Here is a 24,245-nt window from a genome sequence, read left to right on the forward strand (position 1 = left end):
TTCTTTCTATTTATTTTAAGAATACCTACTAGAAAATATTTTTTTTTGTAAACTAACAACGACGTGGAATAACCTTTTTATTTTTATAATTTATAATACCTATTTATCTAAAGCTTTTTCTAGTCGGATTTGAAGAGTCCCATAAAGACGTCAATTATTACCACACACATTCTAACACTTTGACAGTGACACATGTCATATTTAGCGTTAAATTTTTATTAAATTTGTGTGAGTGTTGTTTTTGATGTGTTATTGTTAATTTTGTGTGAATGTGTGATACGACGCTTTTTCTGTTTTTTTAATTACAATTGAGTTAAAATACTAGTTTTTCCTGTGTAAGAAGCAAATAAGACAATGGGCAATATACACACCGTAGGACCTAACGAGGCGCTGATTGTATCAGGTATTGTAAAATTATATTTTCCTCCATAACAATTTTGGATGTCGCCGCATTTGAAATGCAAATGTATAGTTGATAATTTTCTGAATGACTGGTATTTGTAATTTAAAGATAAGTTTATATTTAGACCTATTAAATACACATACAAGTAGTAAAGGTTCTTATCACAGCAAACACGAAAGTATGTTGATGGAATGATAAGAGCTATTTTATAAAATATACATGACTACCGAATGCTGTCGGTATAAATAGAAGAAGTTTTAATGTAAATACCTATAATTTTTGGAAAAGACTCGCGTAAAGGGCTTCACATCACATTTGACAAGAATGATTGTGATTCATAGTTTCTATCAATGAATATCATGTTACGTACTCTAACATTTGCCTACTGGAATTTCGAAGGAAAATGATGGGAGTAATTTATTTTTAGTAATTTAATAGGTACATTACCTATTACAATATTACGAAAAATGAATATACAAAAAATGACGATTTATTATATTATATTTTAATTAGTTAGTTGTGTTGTGGATATGCACGACGCACGTGATTATTATTATTAATTTTACCATAGTCCTCAGTGACAGTGAAATACATAGGTAGGTAGGTAATAGGTTTTTGTCTGTGGTTCGTTACAGTCGTCATTTATTGTTTCAGGTATGGATGATATTTACAACGTGTGGTAACTTACACGTAACGTATGTAAATAGGTAACTAAGTAATTATAGGAAAAATGAGAATAAAACACTTTGAAACTTAAATTAAATCATTTATTTCCTTGTTGCCATCGCAATTCGCAATATTAGTACGTAGATAGAGATAAAAGACATTGTGCAGCAGAAACAGTAGGATTTAGGAATGACATTTCGTATACAATTTTGGTCTTATAACTTACTAGTGATCCGCCCCGGCTTCGCCCGTGGTACATACTTCGCAATAAAAAGTATCCTATGTCCTTTCTCGGGTATCAAAATATCTCCATACCAAATTTCATGCAAATTGGTTCAGTAGTTTAGGCGTGATTGAGTAACAGACAGACAAACAGAGTTACTTTCGCATTTATAATACCTATTAGTATGGATTGGCTATAAAATGCTCCATAGATCGCTAAATTCGAAATCAAAAACTGGTTGGCCATGACCAGAACTAGTAGGTAACATAAAGGTCCCAAAAAATCGTCTAACATACAAAAAACCTAATCGCTTTAATACATTTGTATCCTTACAATGTACATACATAATATTAACTAGGTATTAGGGTCATTGCGCCTGTTCGCGTCCACATGCCTATTCGCGTCCATTTTGCGGATATCTTTTAGAAAATTCACGAAAATAAGTATACTTTAAGTAAAATTGTACTAAAAAAAATTTCCGATAATACCTCAATGTATAAGAGACATGCACACATATTCAAAAAAAGCCTGCGCACCGCCTATCCTATTTAAAAAAATATTTAATTTTGGGCTATTAAACGAAAGAGCTAAAACGCGCGGGATTTAGAGAAAAAAATAGTGCGCAGCGTCGCGTTCGACGGTAAGTATCTTATTGTTAAATGTGAATTTTTGAATATGTAACTGTTTCTTTGCTTTGCTAACAAAACATGGAATAGTATGGATTATAAATCAGCTTATTTCTTTTACAATTAATAGGTAAAATAAGGTGGACGCGAATTACTACACCGAATTTGTACAACTTCCATTTTGCGTCCACGGTGGACGCAAACTACACCTATAGGGCATAACAATAGAACATATTGCGTCCACATTGCTTTTCATTACGTAGCAATGAATTGTTTGTTAAAATATGTAATTTAAAATAGATTGTAAATTTTTGACTAAGACTACAAGTTGATAATTTAAATTTTCATTCAAATTAGCAAATTTTTATGCTATTTTTTCATTTTAAAATGGGTATTCTAAGAATGAGACTAGTATCTTTGAGAATGAGAGTCAATAAGTCTGTGGTTAAGAAATTAAAAAAAGAGATTTAATTCATTAGAAACTAAAAAATAGGGTAGGTAGGTAAGCTTAATAGAACTGATTATTATTTATTTACATAACGTAACTTTGTTTTTTGTTAATTTTTAATTCTATTAATGATGAGAAGATAAATATAAATAAATGTTGATTTTAGGGTTCCGAACCTCAAAAGGAAAAACCGGAATCCTTGTAGGATCACTTTGATATCCGTCCGTCTGTATGTCCGTCTGCCGGTCTGTCTTTCTGTCAAGACCCTTTTTCTCAGTACCGCGTGGAGGTATAAAGCTGAAATTTATATTGAATACTTAAGTCTACGGTCCCTTGAAGCAGTGAAAAAATCAAACTTACAAGCCAAAGTAATCAAAAGATACAGCCGTTTATGCTGCAAATTTTCGCAAATTTCGACATTCGCAAGGGAATCAAAACCTACAGGGTACTTTACGTAAACACAGACACTTGAAGTTTGGTACGAAGCAATGTCTTATAGCACAAATAAGGGAAACAATGAAAAAATAATCATTTGCAGTTAAAACATGAAAAAAAAAACAGGTTAATACGGAACCCTCGGTGTGCGAGTCTCACTCACATTTGACCGGTTTTTATTAAATAACTATATTCGTAAATGGATAACTTATTAAAATCTAATTTTTATTTGCATTTATCTGATAAAAAATCACCCAATACACTCTTAATTCCTTTTCTAAGCTGGTGGACGCGAACTGGTCCACAGGTGGACGCAAACTGGAATTTTTGGACGCGAACTGGGTAAAACGCCTAATTCTGCTATTTGTCTAGATAAATAAAAACCACATGATATTTCCAAGACAATTGAAAGTAAATCTTAAAATAGACTATGTAATGAACACGTTACATAAATTTTGCGTTGAAATTGGTTCTGGAACATTTTTATTTTCTCCTTTAAACTTTCCAACTGCACTAAGTGGACGCGAACTGGCGCAATGACCCTATGTTAACGACGATTTCATGGTCAAGTATAAATACCTATATCGATTTTATCGGTCAATCGTTTTCATAAACGACCTACGATAACGTGAGAAAGTATGATTGAGCTCTTATCGATACATGATCGTAACAAATCGACGCGATGACGTCATAAAGATAGATACATTGTGAAAAAATTTAACAATTTTATGATAGACAAAGCATAGAAATTGTTTATCAGATAATATGTAGGCGTCCTTGCTGAATGCTTTTATTTGTTAATTGAATGAGATGACCTCATGCTCACAACTAGGATAATCAACCTAAATTGTAATACATTTTAGCTTACAACTACGATAAAATGTCGTAAATCTAGTCTCTAGCTACTCTACATAATTGTATGTAGAGTCGAATTTATAAATGCAAGATATCATTTATTTGAGCAATTATTATTTTAATATAAATAAGCTCCAAAGATTCATTCATAAATAACAATTAAATTAACATAACACTCTTAAAATGTAGGTATATTTAAAATTATATCAATACTAGGTTTCCGCCCGCGGCTTCGCCCGCGCAGTCAAATAAAAACCCGCATAGTTCCCGTTCCCGTGGGATTTCCGGGATTGCGTCATTTTCCCGGGATAAAAAGTAGCCTATGTCCTTTCTCGGGTATCAAAATATATCCATACCAAATTTCATGAAAATCGGTTCAGTAGTTTAGGCGTGATTGAGTAACAGACAGACAGACAGAGTTACTTTCGCATTTATAATATTAGTATGGATTGCTGCAATCGTATACTGAATACGTAGCTTCAATATTGTAGCATTACATTTAATATTAACTCTACAATTTAATATAAATGGAGGTGCTAAAGGATACATATTTGGTTATTTACACGAAAAAACATTTACACAAATCATATTATACACATTACACACACTTGTCTCGCATTCTTAAATATATACTGATCACATTAGCATCATCAATGCTTACAATAAAATTTAACGATCTATTTAACATAGTTATCTAATAAGCCCCATCGTGCTTTTATTAGGTCCGCTCCTTTTTCGCCAATCATAATAGCTGGTGCATTCGTATGGGCCGCTATTGTTTCTGGTATTATACTACTGTCTATTACTCGTAAATTTCCGATACCATACACCCTTAACTCTGGATCAACCACAGCCATGGGATCAGTAGATGGACCCATCTTACATGTTGCTATTTGATGATGGAGTGTAGCTGTTATCGTCCGAACTGCGCATTCCCAATACTGATCACTATCGTAATCAAACTGCACACAGGTTGGGTATTTCTTATTATATAAAGTTGATCCATATTTAAGGAACGGTGGTGTATCAACTAGTTTAATTATATATCTTATGGCAGCCACCATAGTCGCTACATCTTTCGGGTGGGTTAGATAATTTCCATAGAGCTTTGGTTGTTCAAACGGATTCTTAGATCCTAGCTTCAAATGGCCTACCGACTTAGGATGTAACAACATAAATAGAACTGTGAAAGATTCTAGATATTCGACGGGCTTGTAATAATTGTTGTAAAGCCTGTTAGAAAGACGCAATCCTTTGGCTACGATGTTACCCTCATCTGATGCGAGAGAAGCACACGTTCCAATTAGTTCTATATCAGGAACATCGCCGAATTCATTTGATTCCTGGGTCTTAATATATCCAATTGTTTCAACACCCGCTAGTGATGACATAGGTCCATCACCATACTGAGTATATTGTACTGTATTTTGTAATGTGGCTATTTTCCTTTCAGCTAAAGTTAACTGAGTAGCATTCAATAGAAACGTAAGACCAGGGAAAGAAATATGGTCGTATAACGTTTCACCTACCGGAAGATTTTGTATAACGTTAATTCCAAATGATTCTAAATGTTGTCGTGGACCCACACCGGACAGCATGAGCAAATGCGGGGATTCAATAGGTCCAGCTGATAATATAACTTCTTTTGCAGCGTGGATTGTATATTTTTGGCCAAGCCTTTGAAATTCGACTCCATAAGCGTTCTTTGTGAGCGGATCAATTAGGATTTTAGTGGCTCGACTGTTTGTCAATATGTGTAGGTTCTTTCGTTTTTTAATATCATGAAGGAAGGCTGTGGCACTGCTTGCTCGTTTCCCTTTGTTTGTCGTAGCTTGAATGAAACTGAAGCCGAATCCGTCAGGGCTATTGTAGTCTACTCTTCGATTACCAAATAGTTGACCAGCGTCTAAAAATGCTTTCGACAATTTGGACCTGCGAACAGAATGAATACATCAATAATAATGTTAAAGATAATTCGCATAACTACTTTATTGATTTTTATATTACCTAAATGGAATATCTTCTACGCTAAGTTCGCCATCTTTACCGTGATATGGAGAGTTTTTTAAGCCACGCAAATTCGCTCGTTCTGATTTAATGTAGTACGGCAACACTTCATCGTATGACCTGAAAATATGGAATTTGTTTTGTTATTATCTTCCTAACTTTTTGCTGAATGCATTTGCGTTGCATGCGTTGTAGAATGACGTCAGTCGCTCACCCCTGTTCTCTTCTATTCATCTCGTCCCCTAACTATAATTGGGAAGGGTGACGACACTCATAGAGTACAGGGTATATGGTGACTTATTTTAAAACTGTTCAAATCCATTCCATATAAACGTTAATATATTCTTCTTAAAAATAATATCTAAATTAATGTAATGCACCTATTAGTAAGAAAAATGTATTGTAAATTATACCGCATATCGCATTGGGTAAACTGTAATAGTTGGAATGCTTGAATATATATTAATAAGAAATTATCTCACTCTTTCGCATACACTATTTACTTACTACTACTACTACTTTGAGGATATTAAATTATTACACATGGCATGTTCTAACCACATTGACATATGAGAATATGGGATCGGATTACATCTAGCTAGTAACTACATTGCAGGACCGAACATCCCATTTGAGTATGCTTGTCCTTGTTGTAATAAAATTACTAGATTTCCACCTGCGGTTTTGCCCGCGTGATTAAAAGAAAATCCTATGTAATGACTAAACCGCGGTAAAGTAACCAATTATAAGTTTCCTAATTATCGAGACACAGAAACCATACTAAAAATCGCTCCTAGACTTAAAGAAAGACACACTAACAAAGTTAATTTCACATTAATATTATCCAGTAGTAACTGCCCCGGAACCACAGACACAATAGAAAATCTATTATGTCTGGGATCGATCGGGCCGCTTGGGGCTCAATGCGTTAATAAAGCTTAGGTAAAGAAGTATAATAACAAAATACATAATTTAAAAATTGTATTTTTGACAAAGTATTGACTGATATAATCTTGCGTATTAGGTACGTACCATCCGTAGTTTCCCTTAGCAGCTATCCTATTCCAATCTACAGGCATACCACGGGTGTAAATCATATAGTTGACAGCACTCGACCCTCCCACAGCTCTACCACGTGGCCAGAAACATCTTTCGTTTTCCATCCCTGAAGTAATTAAAAAAAAAATGTATTTTGATATAATCTATAGACATGAAGGTTGTCATCTTAATTTCGTAAGTCACACAATTTGCAAGAAAGATTTAAAAAGCTGAAATATTTTATTTAATTGTATACGACCTCAATGTGAGGTTCATTGTCAAAGCTCTGCGCATGTGCCTAGAAGCTTATATCCATACTAATATTATAAATGCGAAAGTAACTCTGTCTGTCTCTCAATCACGCCTAAACTACTGAACCAATTTTTATGAAATTCTGTATGGAGATATTTTAACACCCGAGAAAGAACATGGGCTACTTTTCATCCCGGGAAAATGAAGCAATCCCGGAAATCCCACGGGAATGGGAACGGGTTTTTCTTTGACTGCGCGGGCGAAGACGCGGGCGGACCTAGTATATTATATACGTATATATATGTATTAGATAGGTTTAAGCTTCTTGGCATGTACTATAATAAAAAAATCAGTGTCTCAAACTTCAGACACAAACGAGTTTGTTTTTATACAAGTTATTACCGGAATTATATCAGACCGGAAGCTACCTTGATTTAATAATTGTGTGAATAAAATAATTTTTTTGAACGTATTATGTATTAAAGATAAAATGCAACTATTCAGTGATTACATAATACATATTGTAGGTCTTCTATAAATAGCGAAAGGCTCATTGAAAAACGAAATTCAGTATTTGACATTTTTATTTTTACATGCATTGAATTGAAATAATACTACGCACAGTTTTTGTGGTTTTATGTAGCTAATAAAACGGTTTCGGCTTTGTTCGATAATCTCAATTCTAGAGCTTGCTAAAATGTCAAAGATTTTCACTTATAATACCACAAGAGCTGAAGCTCGATATTTGGGTCGGAAAAATAATCATTATAATTGGGTGTAACAAAATGTGTCAAATTTTTTAATATACAATTTTGATTTTAATAATTTGACGGTAAAAAAAATTATAGCGTAGCTGTAGGGGTCTATATTTTTTTTCGCGGTATAAAAAAATAACAAGAGTTTTGACGAATTTTAGCAGTAACATTCAAAAAGTGGTATCAAAGTATTTTTTTCGGATATCCTTGTATTTAATAAACACGTAGCTTTTGTTATTTTTGTATTCTGTAGAGATAACAATCAGGTTAGTCCAACTTTACAATTACATATTATAAATATGTATTTACAATGAAGGCTTAATTAATTATTATTTAATAAATGTTGTCTCTATAATTATGACGTTTGTGTTTTCTATATAGTATTTTATAGGGAAGTGACATGACATTATTTATTACAGTCATGCAAGTGCAACAGTCATGTAACCTGTTTATTTTTAAATGACTTTATAAGTACAAACCTAGTCAAATACAAACACCATAGCGCACATAATATGTTCGGAGCTGTGAACAAGCAGTGTGCATAATCTTTATGATAAATACAAGTACCATATATAAGGTGCTTTATTTATAAATAAAAGAAAGTGAGTTTTTTTAATGCTTTTTAGAAAAAAAGCATTTAAAAAGGCGCTGTACGTATAAAGATAAAATGTGCTAAAAAGTTAAATTGTAGTTAAGCTTAGAACAGTTATTATTTAAAATACTACAACAATTTGTACCTTTTCGTTCGATTTTAACACAAGATATACCTTTTTTTAAATAATAAAGGCGAAGGTAATTCTGTAGTCTTTATAACATTAAGTCTTAATAACTTTATTCGTGTTACTAACGTGTTCAGGAAGTATCTAGGTATTTGTAAGATTAATATTTCAATGTCGAATAATTTGTTCAACATTTGTTCCTCGTGTATGGTTAATGGTTCATAATTTGAATATTTTTTAATTAACATAAGAATAAATCGCCGGAAAGTTTCAGTTCGAGAGCTTTAAAAAAAGTACGTGTTAACTTAATAAGTACTTATAATACATTGTTAATTTGCGATTTGATGTTAGCTCCGCATAGATGCATTAGCCTTTTTATTTATTAGTCCAGAAAGTATATTTTTTGGTTACCTACGTTGGCTTACAAAGTATATAAAACTCACTCTCTCACTCCGCCCGCGGCTTCGTCCGCGTTTTCAAATGAAAACCCGTTCCCGTAGGATTTCCGGGATAAAACCTATCCTGTCCTTTCCCGGGTATCAAAATATCTCTATACCAAATTTCATGCAAATTAGTTCAGTAGTTAAGGCGTGATTGAGTAACAGACAGACAGACAGAGTTACTTTCGCATTTATAATATTAGTATGGATTAAGCTTTTCGGAAAGCATTTGGCAAAATTCGTATAGACGGACATAGACGCTGAATTCCTTGTGTACTATGCATATTGCATAGATTATATTTATTTACGCGAATGCTACAAAATATTTTAATTTCGTTTATCCTTATTAATCAATATTTCGTAAACAAATATAAATTAGCATTCGTCACCACATAAGCTTTTAACTGTAAAACTTTAAAAAGTGTTTCTTCGTTCCATATGACAAAGGCTTTTCCAAAATATTGATGGCTTTACATTTAATAAGATTTATCGATTTGTGATGTTAAATATAACATTTTATTTAAACAAAAAACTAAGCTACTTTATAACGCTTTTCGCCAATATTTGCCTTCGTCCCGCAATCCAGCGAATAGCAGTTATATGTTGTTAAGTGTAAACTAACTTGAAATCAGCATTTTGTGCTCACACAAAAGCAGTAAATTAAATTTTCCCAATACCAATTGAATATCTTACCCAAACAAACCCCGGGTTGAGGTTCCATAAGGTAAGGCCATACATAATCCGTTTGCTGCAGCAAAGGCGCGAGTATAGGAACACTTCCTATAATGGACTCGCCAACACCAGCCTCCAATAATAATACTGATGCCTTCTTCCCCTCGCTCAGTCTATTAGCCAGGACGCTACCAGCAGAACCAGCCCCGATAATGATAAAATCGTATGTCTTTAACGGTCCTTTGAAACCTGAAATGCAAGAGCTCTTTATATACCTATATAGGTATAGCTATATGTATGTATACCGTTTATAGCGGAATGGTTTTTTCTTTTTTGTAACTAATAAGCTTGAAGCAGTTATTTTGAATGGTTAAGTGAATGTGTGTTAATAGCACAGATATTTTCGGATTAATTTTTGCCGTTTTTTACCAATAAGACTATTAATAAAACGGAAGATAGATTTGAATAAACACGGTAAGAATCGAAATAGGGGTGTTTACTGTTTACATTATATAGGGTACTAGCTTACCGCCCGCGGCTTCGCCCGCTTTGTCTAAAACCTAATAAATTATATACTAAAACCTTCCTCTTGAATCACTCTATCTATTAAAAAAAACCGCATCAAAATCCGTTGCGTAGTTTTAAAGATTTAAGCATACAAAGGGACATAGGGACAGAGAAAGTGACTTTGTTTTATATTATGTAGTGATCAACAAAAATGAAGATTACAACAATGGGAAATGGCCCATCAAGACTTCATTAAGTCAGTATTTAGTAGTAGAGATGCATTGTTTGAAATATTACCTGCATTCAAACTACGTACGATGAATATATAAAGAGATTCAACCAAATGCAGCTCTTGTGAGCTTTATCTAACGTAACTTACAATAAAATTCTAAGTTTATAAGGAGGGTTAGATCGTGAAGATATTTATATGCATAAACATTTGTTAGATAAAGTAATGGGCACAGATATGTACTGAATATATAAAGGACATCAAAGTAATAGCAACAATGAAAATACCCTACATGGACTAGAAATTTTTTAAGCCATATAGTCAAAATGCATCACTTACCTTTCGGCAGTTCGTAGTGATCTCTAAACGCTGCAAATACATCATTTTCTGATGTATTCAAGTGGTACATAGGAGTTTTTAGCATAGCGTCCAGAACTCTGCTTTTGTAATAAGCAGACGTATGTCTCTTCTGTTTTTTACCAAATTCGTATCCATAGTAATCGCTTGGTTCTGGCACTGCATAGTCTTCGTCGGATACCGTCACTAAGTCCTCAAAATCATCATTACTCGATGTTGAAGTTAATGAAATAATTAATATAAAATATAATGTGTATATTTTCATGCTCATTTCTGCAATGCGTCAAGCCGCGTGCGACTATGCTTCGCGAATCGCGTACTGTTATTTTTCAAATCTTGACCATGCCTTTTACCATTGCCAAGTTTAGACGGAATGAACCGGTTTTTATATAAAACATTATATTTAATTATGTAGCTTTTTTTTGGATATTTTCATTGTTCGTCGTAACGGGGTTGCAAATTTTGGCTTAAATTAATGAGAAGATTTTTCTATCCTGATAACGGTTTGTACGTCTAAACGTTATAATATTATACTTATAAAAACTATAAATTAATAGTATTAACATACGTTTTTGATATCATCTAAAATGAAAAGCCATTCACAGGTTGATATTTTTCTTTATTTTGTTAATCCTATCTTATGAACTGAATATTAAGCTAATGAGTAAGACAAAGTGTAACTTAACCATTAATTGAAACTAAAATTACAATTAACTTCCTTACGTCATTGTTTATTTATTTACGTCATTGTATATCTGGGGGCACGGTAGTGCCCCCGCCAAGACGAGACAAGCGAACAACCGAAGCGCACGGGCACTACCTACCTTTTCTCGAAGCGCTTCGACGTTTTTTTGAATTATTTTTTATCAATATATTAAAAATGTGATGAATTTTATGTTTAATTATTAGGTACTTACTGTTATAATTTAGAGTATAATAGATAGATATATATATGTAATTATTTCATGACCATGCGAAAATAAATATTTACAGCCCCTATGCATTCAAAGTACAGATTGTAATAATCTTAATCTTATCTTAATCTTAATCTTAATCTTAATACATATATATAAATCTCGTGTCACAATGTTTGTCCTCAATAGACTCCTAAACCACTTAACCGATTATAATAAAATTCACACACCATGTGCAGTTCGATCCAACTTGAGAGATAGGATAGTTTAAATCTTAAATAGTTTTAGAGAAAGCGGGCGAAGCCGCGGGCGGTAAGCTAGTATTTATATAAATAGTGGATTTGTAAAATAAACTGGCACGTATATGTACAATTAATATATATATAGAGCCTTTACAAATTATCGATTAATTTTTTTACATGCATGAATACGTTTCTTTTCAACATTGCTTGTATGAACATTTAAGGCGTTTTTTTTTGTTCAACTTAATGCAATGAACCTAAAACAATCATTTAATATTAAACCATATTACATACATATTATATTTTATTTTTGAATTAAATACAGTATACAATTGATTCTTCAGCCTTTTATTGCTAAGAATACTAATTATTTTCTCTCCTTTCGATTAAACTTTAATATATATGTTACCGGAAATGTATGTAATCCGTCATTGTATACAATTCCTAGGAAATGTATACAATTCCTAAAATCGTACGGAAATGTGTGAAATAAATTATTTTATACACATTTCCTAGGAAATCTATACATTTCCTAAATATCTATCGGAAATGTAAAACATTTAAGATATTGATACGTCGTCGGCAAGTTGTATATAATATGGCCGTTTAGAAACGGTCGGCATTTTGTAGTAACTATGCCGATAATCCGTAATCAGAAATTTTTGGTTTGGATAAGGGGGTGGGTTAGGTTAGGTTCGTGTTTTTTAAAACTACACAGAAATAGGAGCCCCACGAAGTGGGGCCCGTCGGCTCGCGACCGTCTTTTTGTAGAATTTTGGAAAAAGACGAATTTTCGGCATATTAAAACAGCTAGCCGTAATGTAAAACGGCGGATTGTACAATCCGACTGCGCCAAATATACGCGAGGACAGCGGGACGAGGGGACTGATTACTTGCAAAATGAAAATTTGATTTTATAAGAATAAATATAAGTTGATTTTGTGATATTTACGTTTAAAGTTAGATAGTTGATTTTTAAAATGTTAATTAGTAAGATAATAATATGAACATAATATTATTACAATTTTACGGTATGACTGTTACCCGATTGTATCAATAAGAGCTATAATAAAAAAATAACAACGTGTTTTATTACAGAAAGCATTTACTTTACACATTTCCTAATACGATATAGGAATTGTATACAATTCCTAGGAAGATTATACATTTCCTAGGATATGCATGCATTAAATAGTTTTTTAAACAATATTTTATACATTTCCTAAATGGTATCGGAATTGTACACATTTCCTAGGAATTGTATACAATTCCTTGATTTCATACATTTCCGGTAACATATATACCACTTTGGCTTCAGCATAAAATATGAAATCTGCCTTAAATATTCCAATCTTTCTTTATCATATCGCCGGCTTTCAAACCAATCATCATACCAGGTCCGCTAGTGTGCGCTGAAATTGTTCTAGGAATAACGCTCGTATCAACTACACGTAAATTACTGATTCCTTTTACACGTAATTCTGGATCCGTTACTGCCAGAGGGTCACTGTCCGGGCCCATACGGCATGTTGATATCTGATGATGCAGGGTGGCCGTGAGAGTTCGCAAAGCACACTCCCAATATTCATCTGTGTCAAAAACAAAGTTCCTACACGTTCTGTAAGATGCAGGATGTATTTTTGCGCCAAACTTTTGAAACGGAGCCGTAGCTGCTATTTTTTGAATGTGTCGTATTGCAGCTACAAATGTGGCAACATCATTCGAATCTGTTAAATAGTTACCATACATTTTTGGATGGCTGAATGGGTTGGTGTCTCTTAATTCGACACGACCAACAGATTTGGGATGCAAAAGCATTGGGAATGCTGACCACGTATCGGTGCTGTCAATTGAACCAAATGCTTCGTCCATTACACTATCTACTATTCTCATTCCTCTACGAACTGCTTTACTTCCGCCTGGACCACCGTCTGATAGAATGGATCCGCCAATACTAATCAGTTCAATATCTGGCACCGTAGGTTCAGGGTCGGTAGAGACTGGGGTTTTAATGTAACCAATTCCCTCCACTGCACCAGGTGATGCAAATTCGTTATCGCCATTTTTAAACCATTGGGTTATTCCGTGAAGACTTATAGCTCGCCTTTCTAAGAATGATACATTGGTTTCGTTTAACGTAAATATAAGGCCGGGAAAACATATATGGTCGTAAAGAACTTTACCTACTGGAAGATCTTGAAGAACAGGTATACCAAGTGTACTTAAATGTTCGCGAGGGCCTATTCCAGATAACATAAGAAGTTGAGGTGACGCTATAGGTCCAGCAGACAAAATTACTTCTTTGCGAGCATAAACAGTATGCAGTAGTTTATTACGAACATACTCGATACCGTAAGCCTTTTTCGTGTTTGGGTCGATTAAGATTTTAGTGGCTCTAGTTTCCGGTAGTATATGAAGGTTACGCCTATTTTTGTGTTTATGAAGGAATGCTTTAGCGGAGCTCGTTCGATGACCGCCGCTTATTGTGACTTGGACGCGCCCGAATCCGAATTCGTGTGGGGCATTGTAATCGACAGTTGGATGACCGAGAATGGTGCCCGCCTCCAAAAATGCGTTGAGAAGCTTTGTTCTGAAATAACAGGATACAATCAAATTAATTGAGGTAAACGAACTTTAAGTAACTAGCACACAACATAGAAACGTAAACAATAATTACTGATTGAGATGGTAATGCTTGAAAATTATTTATTTTATTTGGAAAAATATCAATGGAATTAATCTTTAAATTATTATTAGTTATTTTAACAACAAATAAACTTACTTTATAGGAACAAATTCCACGGGAAGAGCACCATCTTGACCTCTATATGGATTTTTCTCAAATCCTTTTAAGGATGCCTTTTCAAGTTCGATGAAATATTTCAATACGTCATTGTACGCCCTAAAAAGGTGATGGTAATAAATATAGTAATTTTTCATATCGTTTTTAAGACTGCAATTAAAGCGTGGCTTTAATTTCAAGTTTCCGCTATAAATACAGATATCTTACAGCGTATTTTAAAGGACTGAGATTCTGCTCACATACTCTATCGATTTTTTGAGAGGTTATCTATCATTCAAGGTCTAATCGAATAAGGAATGGTGCCTAACTGATAATAAACAATGTCATGTCTTGAATTTCAATTATGTTAAGTTATATTTTTGAGGTGGTGGGACCTGTATGTCATTGATGAGCAGTTTCTTGAATGAAAACCTTAAATTCGTATAATTTAGGGCTTATGGCATTATTTTTCTTAATTGTAGCTACGAGGTGCAGTGACTATCTCTATAGAAAACATATCACATTAAAAACGTGATCATAATTAAAATGTTGGATAAGGGAAAAATGGATTTTATTCTCGTTATGAAAAAAAGTCCCTCCCTGATAGTGCATAGAAGAGTGCTCACATATTTGCTGCTAAAGATAATGATTTACATGGGAAAAGCACCTGCCTTATTCAGAGTTACAAGATTTAACATTTAAAATGAAAAAGTTTATACCATCCGTAATTCCCATCAGCTGCTATTCGATCCCAATCCTGTGGTCTGCCTCGGGTGAAGATCATATAATTGATGACAGACGTCCCTCCAACTGCTTTGCCTCGTGGCCAAAAGCACCGACCGTTTGACATGCCTGAAGAAATTAAACAAAACTGTTAACGAGAGTTCATACATGTGTGTTTATTGGGGAATATAACGAGTGTATTCTAAGGAGCTTAGATATTAAAGGAACATTTAATAAAAAAAAAGTCTGTTAGAAAAGTAAAATGGTTTAAAATGTATCAACATTTTTTAGTCACAGTAGAGACCTTACCCATACAGACGCCGGGTTGGTGCTCCATATAATATTGCCACGCGTAATCCGTCGATTGAAATACTGGTGCCAAAACTGGCATGTCAGTCAATATCATTTCTGGTTTGCCAGCCTCCAACAGCAGAACTGTGATGTTTCGGTTTTTAGACAGTTTATTAGCTAGAGCACACCCAGCTGATCCAGCTCCAATTATGATGAAGTCATATTCGGAGTATGGTTCGTTGAGACCTGGAAGAATGGTATTGCAATTATTATCGTTTCATCTTCATTATTAGCATACAGTTGTCCACTTATGGACATAGGCCTATGGGACGCCACTGAGCCCGGTGGTTCGCTCGTAGTCGCCAATTGTGACCAACCATTAATTATGAATATACCAGGATTGCGTCAACAGGTATTAAGAGACATCTTAACAAGTCATAGGTATTTATGCAAAATGGAATTTCGTATCAACATTAGAGTAGGTTAGGACCGCAGCTCTTTAATTCATAACGTGAAACACGATAAATAACTGTTAATTAATTAGTCTTTATCGATGAGATGACAGGAAACGTCGCTCCTCCTATGTGTTTCTATACTCAACAAGTAACTAATAAATTGAATTATAATATAAAAAGCTTAAAAACGAGAACATAGGCATATATATTATATTAATAGCGCGATAAGAAGTTCAAAACTAGGCTCACCATTATGTTGAATAGGTTTGTTTATCTTGTTATAAATCGTGAAGAATAATTACCATACAATTAATCCAAATTTTGTTTGAATACAGATCTAGAATGATCTCTAATTCTCTAATAAACGATACAACTGTTTTGCCCAAAACAAAATACTGTTACAAGTTTTTGCACGTAAATCTAACTGTATATTTAAATATGGCCTGTTTTGTATATAATTCCAGTTTCGATTTCATCTTGTTTATTTTTTTGTTGAAATATTCAAGTTTTTAACCGTTAATTTTATCTAGGGCTTTGTGTATCTTATGGGCTATAACCTAGTTTTTAAATTCGATACCACATCAATAGTATATAAAAATTAACTGGTTTACGGTCTTTTTTTAATATTTTTTTGTATTTGGGTGTAGTTCGGAGATCGCCAATATTTCAAGAAGCCTTTGTTATGAATAACGTTGATAATAATCGACAGAATTTTTAACTGCATTTTAAGTAGTTCACTACAACTAGATATTTTATCAACTCAATACTCTATACTTGACTCAAATACATCGTTCTCCTCAAGCTTTCCGCACATAGTATAGTAAATTTTTATTATTAATATAATATTAAGATTATACATCTTCATATTCATCATATTCATAGCTTACTCATTGAATAATTGTAGGAATTCGCAATTAATATGGAAATTATAAATACCTTGTTGTTGTAGCAAAGCTCGTATGGTATTTTTTCCTGACCTTATGGATTCTGATGTGAAGACGATGTTTCATTCTTCTTATAAAAGGTGTTAATTATTACTAGGTTAATGATAAAAGCCAGGATTCCATTCTAATTTGCAATGTCCGTATCAATGCATAGTTATAAATCCTCGGTTTCTATATCACTACATAGATAGTTTTTAATAGATAGAGTGATTCAGGAGGAAGATTTTGGTATATGATTTATTAGGTAGGATAAAGCGGGTGAACCCGCGGGCGGTAAGCTAGTGAAGTAATAAGAAAATGTTTGTTCATTACGGTTTTAAGACAAACCACAACTTCGGCTAAATTTGAATGAAAATAGTCTACTAGACCCCTGAGTCAAACATAGAATGCTTTTCTTTCAAGAAAACAATTTTCCTGTATAAGTAGGTAGGTACATAAAAATCTATCTCTACTGATATTATAAAAATGTAGAGTTTGTTCGAATGCGTTTATGTTAGGAACTGCTGGTTCGAATTGAAAAATTTTTTTGTGTTGGATAGTCCTAACTCCTAAATCGACGAGAACGGTTATAAGTGTAACACCATGACAAATAGAGAAAGAGCAGACCTAAAAAATGTTAGAAACAAGTGATAACTGCGTTAAAAACAACCGACTTCAAACTTGCACTTGCAAAATTTACAAATACCTACAGACAAAAATGCTCATAAAATAAAAACTACTGGGCCTATCCGAATAAAATTTTTATGGGACCAATTCGACACCATCCCGCATCGAACAAAAAAAGAATCACGTAAATCGGTTCAGAAACCTCGGAGTAATCGGTGTACATACATAAAAAAAAAAAAAAATATACCGGCCGAATTGATAACCTCCTCCTTTTTTTTGAAGTCGGTTAAAAAGGCTTTAAGAGTTGCGTGGGTCAGTTAATTTTTTTGACACATCGCCTAGATCATCAGAATGTTCCGAGGAGGTGACGATATTTTCATATAGTTTGTTGCCCAGAACTAAGGAATAACACGGAGTTTTTCTGCTTGCTATTGAAGGATTGAGCTTACCTCCAATAATTCAATTCTTGGAAATACTTAATTCAATAATTATGTAATTCCATTTAAAAATTACCGAATTAAAACTGAAAAATACCTTTGTTGAAAAAATATTCTAGTATATATTAATTATTTAATGAATATTTATTTTTATCTACACATTTTCTTATGTTTGACGAGCGTTAATTAATTATTTATACAGCAACTGCATACTGTTTAGATTCTTGAAATTGAATTACATGTACGAATATTTTTGATTAATATTAAATCGATTAAGTTTGTCCTTTTGCAATGATTATTGTACAACAAAATTTCACATTAAATAAAAAAATCAACTTACCTCCTGGCAAAGGAAAGGAGTCCCGTAGGAAATCAAAGAAATCTCCATCAGCATGGGCACCATACATCGACGAAGCAACTTCCGTGACCATATCATACAAGTGGCTTTGGGACCCCGGCCAGAATAACTTGCCACTCCTTGCACTAGCATTATGCACACTATCACCCTCTTCACCTATGGATGAAGAGCCGATGAACAAAATGAATAGAACTATGAAGCGGGTTAACATTTTATGGTAGAGTTTTTATTAAGTGTATGCTCGGTGCGTTTTGTGTCTGTTCTGAATGACAGGCGCGGATGGTCTGCGATGTGTGCAGGGATACAGCTTTACTCTGATTTTGTGATCTGATTTATTGTATGTGAAATTGGTGATACTTTCTCTATGGGAGATTTTTTAGCTATTCAATTTAATGACATATGTGAAGTCCTGCCAATGTTGAAAGGCTAGGTCGTTTGTTGAAAGTAGATGTAGGTTGTGGTAAATTGTGTCTCGAACTTTGTAGTGCAATTTATAAATATCTTTAAAAATAAAATTATAGAACTTGACCAAGTAATGCAACTTTAGTATTATTATTACAAGTTCAAAGCTTTCCATTATTCATATCAGTAGATATAGTATGGGAAGTCTTTATTATTAATTATAATATTATTAGCCTGTTGGACATAAGAGAACGTATTCATTTGGGAATTTACAGTATTAAATTTTTTTAACCTAGAACGGAAATCTTTTTGTTTATGCCGCTCACTATTAATTCCTTAATTTCAAGGACAATTCATATTTTCAGTGAATTCAACACGATAAATAAATTATAATACCTACTATATATCATTTTGTACCTACAGGTACTTACATTTGATTTTATGTATGATAAGGTGGTAAAATTAAACTTGGAACAAAATATATTCGCAGCTATTTTCTGATGAGATCGTAATGTGAGATATCTTTTAAAGTAATCGTTCGTCATTCTGTTCATATTTTGCTTGAAAGTGTTGTGTATTTTTAATTTCGACTATCGATAACTAACGTTCATTATGAATATAAATCATAGTTTAGTCTAGTCTATTAGCGGTCTAATCATATTTAGTTATTTGAGCTTTGACAAAAAAAAAACGAGACTATGCTGATTAACTCATATTATTTATTTGCAATGTATTTTTAGTTGGCGTTTGCTGGTCTAAATTTAGACATAGCCAATTTAAAATGTTAATCATGTGATATTTAAAATAGTAAAAGTATTGAATTTTTTACACAAAATGTATTGCGTGTGTATTCTTGGAACTTATAATTAAATTGATCGTTAACAAGAAATTGGTACAGGGTTAAGGTTAAGGTACTGAGTCAAGTTCTACGCATCGAGTTATGAGAAAATGTTACTAGGATATCCTTTCAAATATGATTGACCATTTATAAATCATTTTTTGCGTTTATTGTTTCCTGGTAAAAAAAGATATATTCATGAAGAAAATATATGATACATGTTTCCTTAATATTTGGGAAATAAAGGCAAGCGGATCGTTTCTTAACAACAATATGATCAAGAATATTTTGATTTTCATTGCCTTGCAAGTTCTTGTGATCGTACAAAGCATAATAAGGATATAATATAGAATACAAAATAGAACTTTAGTCTTCAATATTTTTAAAAGTATTTATCTGTATCATTACCGGGTTTTTCTTGTTATAGGGTTTTGCAAATGTCATATATGTACTAGTTTTGTCTCGTCATTTATTTTATAGCGGTTAATGACCTTTCAATTTATTTTTGTTATTTACACTTCACTGCACCATATAAAAAATATATTTATTGGTATTGTATTGGTTTGGTTGTCATGTAAAGTTATGTGATTGTGAATTGTGAGGAGAAAAAAATGATAATATATTTCAGTGTGAAATCGATATAACTGAACTTTTTCAAATGATTTAAAGAAATTAACGCAGAACTCTTTAAACCTAAATAAAAATCTTTGATAACTTTGTCATATATTATAATATTATTAAAAAAAATGAAAAATATAATATAAAATAAAAATATACATTATATTGCAAATTGTATGCCAAGGATTTAAAGAATTGATAATTTACACGTAACTTACATGACCGCTTTTTTTTTTTCCTGTGTGGCAAGACATTAAAATAAATGTATTTTCTTCTTTCTTCTTCTTCTAATATAGAAGGTAGTATTACTGTTTTTCCTCGAAATTATAAAATTATTATGATTTCAAAATTAGAAATTTGAGACCTCAGACCACTTTTCTACATATAGAAAATATGAGTATAAATCGAGTTATATCTATCCTAACATATTGTGATAGTTTTGGTTGTAGAGATTAAGCGAATCTCCTGAAAATTGCATGAAAATAGAACTTAAGTAAGCGTTTGCTTCCCATGGCTGTTGACCAATCACATACAACAAGTACCCATACATTTGCTTTAATTTAACAGTACAGGTGCTTAAAAGGCTTAAACACTTCGCAAAAAAATCTTAAATCACAAGAGTCAATGTCCGATGATAATGTATGGAAATAACCGTTGTAATACATTTATACAACGTGTTCTCTTAAAACTTGGAAATTTAATACTTTTTATTTAAATTACACACTTTATGACAATATTTGTTTCCTTGAATACATTACTAACTATGAATGACCCACCGAGTATACTTGTTTCTTATTATATTTCCTATGTTATTAGGATAAGGTATAATACTGGTAACAGTAGTTATTTATTAATTATATTTTCAAGTTCTAGTCAGTACAATGATTATTATAATATGTAAAAACTAGCTTCCCGCCCGCGGCTTCGCCCGCTTTATACTTCTTGTTAAATCACTCTATCTATTAAAAAAACACCGCATCAAAATCCGTTGCGTAGTTTTAAAGATTCAAGCATACAAAGGGACATAGGGGCAGAAAAAGTGACTTTGCTTTATACTATGTAGTGATAGTGATATCAATAGGTATCACTATCACTATACAAACATATAGATATAGGTGTCTAGTAGATGATCAAAGGATAAGTAAATAAAGTAGGCTGTGTTCTCATCGAACCTGTAATCTAGAGATACATTCTAATTCTTATTTAGATTTTATAAGTAAGATAGATTTAAAGAACACTATGTATAAAATTTCCTTATCAAAATTCCGTTAAGAGCATCGACCTGATGAAAACAGAAAACATAAACCTTTATATGCGTGTGTTTTTCATACTTTTTGTGCAAAGGTCAATGATGCGATTTATTTTATAAAAGAAACAGGGCTAACTTGTATTTTTCATATAAATATAAATGTGTGTTATTTACGTTTTATTTTCTTACTAGTTGTTGCCTGCGGTTTTGTATTTGTAATGCCCAGGTAATTTGATGTAAATAGGATTTGTCTAAACTTAATTGTAACTCAAAGTAAAAGGGTACCGTTAGGAGATTATTGGTGAAGTCTATAAAGTAACATCAGCTATCTTCTATTAAAAGTCCTTATAAAAACAGTCCGACCGTTAAAGAGATAAGCCGGAATAACTATGTAGATATTCAGAGAAGCTATACTACTTTAATATGTATAGATTAAACAAGCAATTATTTTGAATAACTTGTAGTATTTATCCCTATAAGCTAAAATGTAAATTTTATCTTAACATCGTATCTGCCTTTACCCGCGGGCGAATCAGCAAAGCATGTAGGCATAGTACATACTATAATTTGTGTTGTTCTGGTACATAAGCTACATCGCTGCTAACTATCATCAGAATAAGTTCAGTGGTTTTCACATGAAAGAGAAACATACATACAATTTTATTCGTAACAAGGGGTTAGTTTCCACAAATCCTATAAAAGAAAAAAGAAGAAACGTAAAGAAACACAGTTTTCTTTGAGTACCGATGTTAACCTATGAAATATAATTATTTATGCCTTTATGGGAGTGCATTTAATACCTTACTATTAAACTCTTTTAAACTTTTTATAAAATATTTTATTGGTACGTGTTCTAGTCGTAAAAACAAAACGAGAAATTAATAATATTAATTTCTCGTTTTGTTAATATTATTATTACAAAATGGTTGAGAGCAACGCGCGCGTTGAAGCTTTTTGTAGTACAATACTATATTTCTGGTTTATATAGGAAAACGTTTTGTTTTAAGTTTTATCAATAGAAATAAGCATAGACGATAAATTTAAAGTATAATATAGTATAAATATATGATTTCATAATTTGTACATTTTATATTTAATAAACAAAATATAATTGGGTTAAAAATATTTACCACAAATTTGCTCACTAAGATTTAGTAGGAGTTTTATTTTAGGATGCAAGGTGATTTATGAATTATTTTAATTTTTACTGTTGAACATAATAAAGAACGTACCTAAAAAGAGAGACAAAATGTATATAGATCTTAATATGCTTTCTCTTGCTGCACTTCCAGAAACTGACAAAGATATTATGAATTCACAAATTTATTTGATTTTTCCCCTTGCTTATTTAAGGGTCGACTCTAGCAATCGTTGTAAGATGTAGTTAGAGAATTTTAGTGTAGAATTTTAATACCTCGCTTAAGGTAAATGACGTGAAATATAAAAGTATGATAAATAGGTTATTCCGAAACAAGCTCAAGCGTGACAAAAAAAGTCGACGCCTTCATGTTTATGATGGCTAATGTTTTTGCACTTAATATTAAATATAATGTAGCGGACTAAACATATTTTACCTAAAAATATGTACATATTATATAATTTGAAGGACTCGCACTCCTCATTTTTCTTTCTTAATTTTCGGCATAAATTTTATTTTCAATCCCTGAATTTCGTCGATTATGACATAAAGCACTCAAAGCGAAAAAGTTGATCTAGTTTACAATTCAAGTAATTTTGGTGTTCCTGCTGCGATGTGAAAAAAAAATCTCCTACCATTTTTAAACTAACAAATTTTGTTATGTTATATTGGCTATTGTTTATTACTTTTTCCGTTTATTTTGGTACTTTATAAAATCATAATTCATAAACATAGCCCCGGACTGTTTTACTTACATTACTTTTAATCTAGGACGTTATTTGTTTTACATTATTTATCGTGTTTAAAAGTAAAATTTTGTAAAATACGTTCGTCAATGTTATATTAATGAAATATTTACTATATTTGAGATATTACATCATCTTTTTTGTGAAGAAAGAAAAGTAAAGAAATATTTTTTTTTAATCCTATTGTTTTCAACAAAATTATTAAAATGTTAATGTACAGGGGAAGAGCAAGATACTCTTGCCGAGTGCCCCGCGTGGGCCGAGCCTTGTGCTCGCTTGGTCGCGGTCGTTGGGTCGGATCTCTCTCTGCCCTCCATTGTTCGCGCAATGGTGGGTAGCGACAGATCCTGGCGCGCGGTGATCACGTTCTCTGAGGACGTGATCTCGCGGAAAGAGGAGGCGGAGCGGGTTCGCGAGAGGGATCCTCACGCGGACCCGATCCGGCGCCGACGTCCTATTGGGCGTCGTCGTCGCGCTGCGGCTGATTTACGCAGCCGCAACCAGCCTCCTTGACGATGGGAGCCGGGCAATGGAGCGGGGATTTAGTCCATTGTCCGGTGGGATGAGGCGGCGTGAGACGTGTTCCGCTCACGCCACTCCATGAGGGTAGAGCTGGCAGGCTCTTAGCTTGTTTGGGCCCGGCGACGGGCTGCCGCTGATGGGGTCACGGATGAATTCTACACATACCCGTGGCCCTGTCGCTGATGTGGCTTGACGGAACACAGTGGGGTTTTGGTCGGTAGGAATCCGACATAACCCACGGCCTCTTCCCCGGAGGCCGTGGGTATCTATGCAAGATTTCCCCACTAAAAAAAAAAAAAAAAAAAAAGTATGACGGAACATTAAAAGGTTAATTTATAAATAAACTTA

At 33.1% G+C, this 24,245-nt stretch overlaps 2 protein-coding genes across 2 annotated transcripts in view; one reads left to right on the plus strand and one right to left on the minus strand.

Moving 5' to 3' along the window:
• The first annotated feature begins 213 nt into the window (after positions 1-213).
• Positions 214-24,245, plus strand: part of LOC123700111 (flotillin-2) — a 214,564-nt gene continuing 190,532 nt past the window's right edge. The window contains exon 1 of the mRNA XM_045647238.1: positions 214-403. Coding sequence (XP_045503194.1) covers positions 355-403 — 49 coding nt within the window. The 5' untranslated portion in view covers positions 214-354. The remainder of the gene's footprint in view (positions 404-24,245) is intronic.
• On the minus strand, positions 13,102-18,642 carry LOC123700104 (glucose dehydrogenase [FAD, quinone]-like). Its single transcript, XM_045647229.1, has 5 exons — positions 18,367-18,642; positions 15,603-15,830; positions 15,290-15,422; positions 14,571-14,690; positions 13,102-14,378 (listed from the first exon to the last, which is right to left on the minus strand). The coding sequence occupies exons 1-5, from the start codon at positions 18,593-18,595 to the stop codon at positions 13,127-13,129; spliced, it is 1,962 nt and encodes a 653-aa protein (XP_045503185.1). The 5' UTR covers positions 18,596-18,642; the 3' UTR covers positions 13,102-13,126.

This window comes from Colias croceus, chromosome 19 (genome assembly GCF_905220415.1).
Source record: "Colias croceus chromosome 19, ilColCroc2.1".
NCBI classification, from domain to species: Eukaryota; Metazoa; Arthropoda; class Insecta; order Lepidoptera; family Pieridae; genus Colias; species Colias croceus.

What these genes read in the sequence shown, in the direction of transcription:
- LOC123700104 (XM_045647229.1), bottom strand. Translation starts at nt 18,595, where the DNA reads ATGTTAACCCGCTTCATAGTTCTATTCATTTTGTTCATCGGCTCTTCA. An exon ending in CCAACCCGGCGTCTGTATGG is followed by an intron (nt 15,423 to 15,602) that starts GTAAGGTCTCTA and finishes TAATTTCTTCAG; the next exon opens with GCATGTCAAACGGTCGGTGC. An exon ending in GTGGAATTTGTTCCTATAAA is followed by an intron (nt 14,379 to 14,570) that starts GTAAGTTTATTT and finishes CTGTTATTTCAG; the next exon opens with AACAAAGCTTCTCAACGCAT.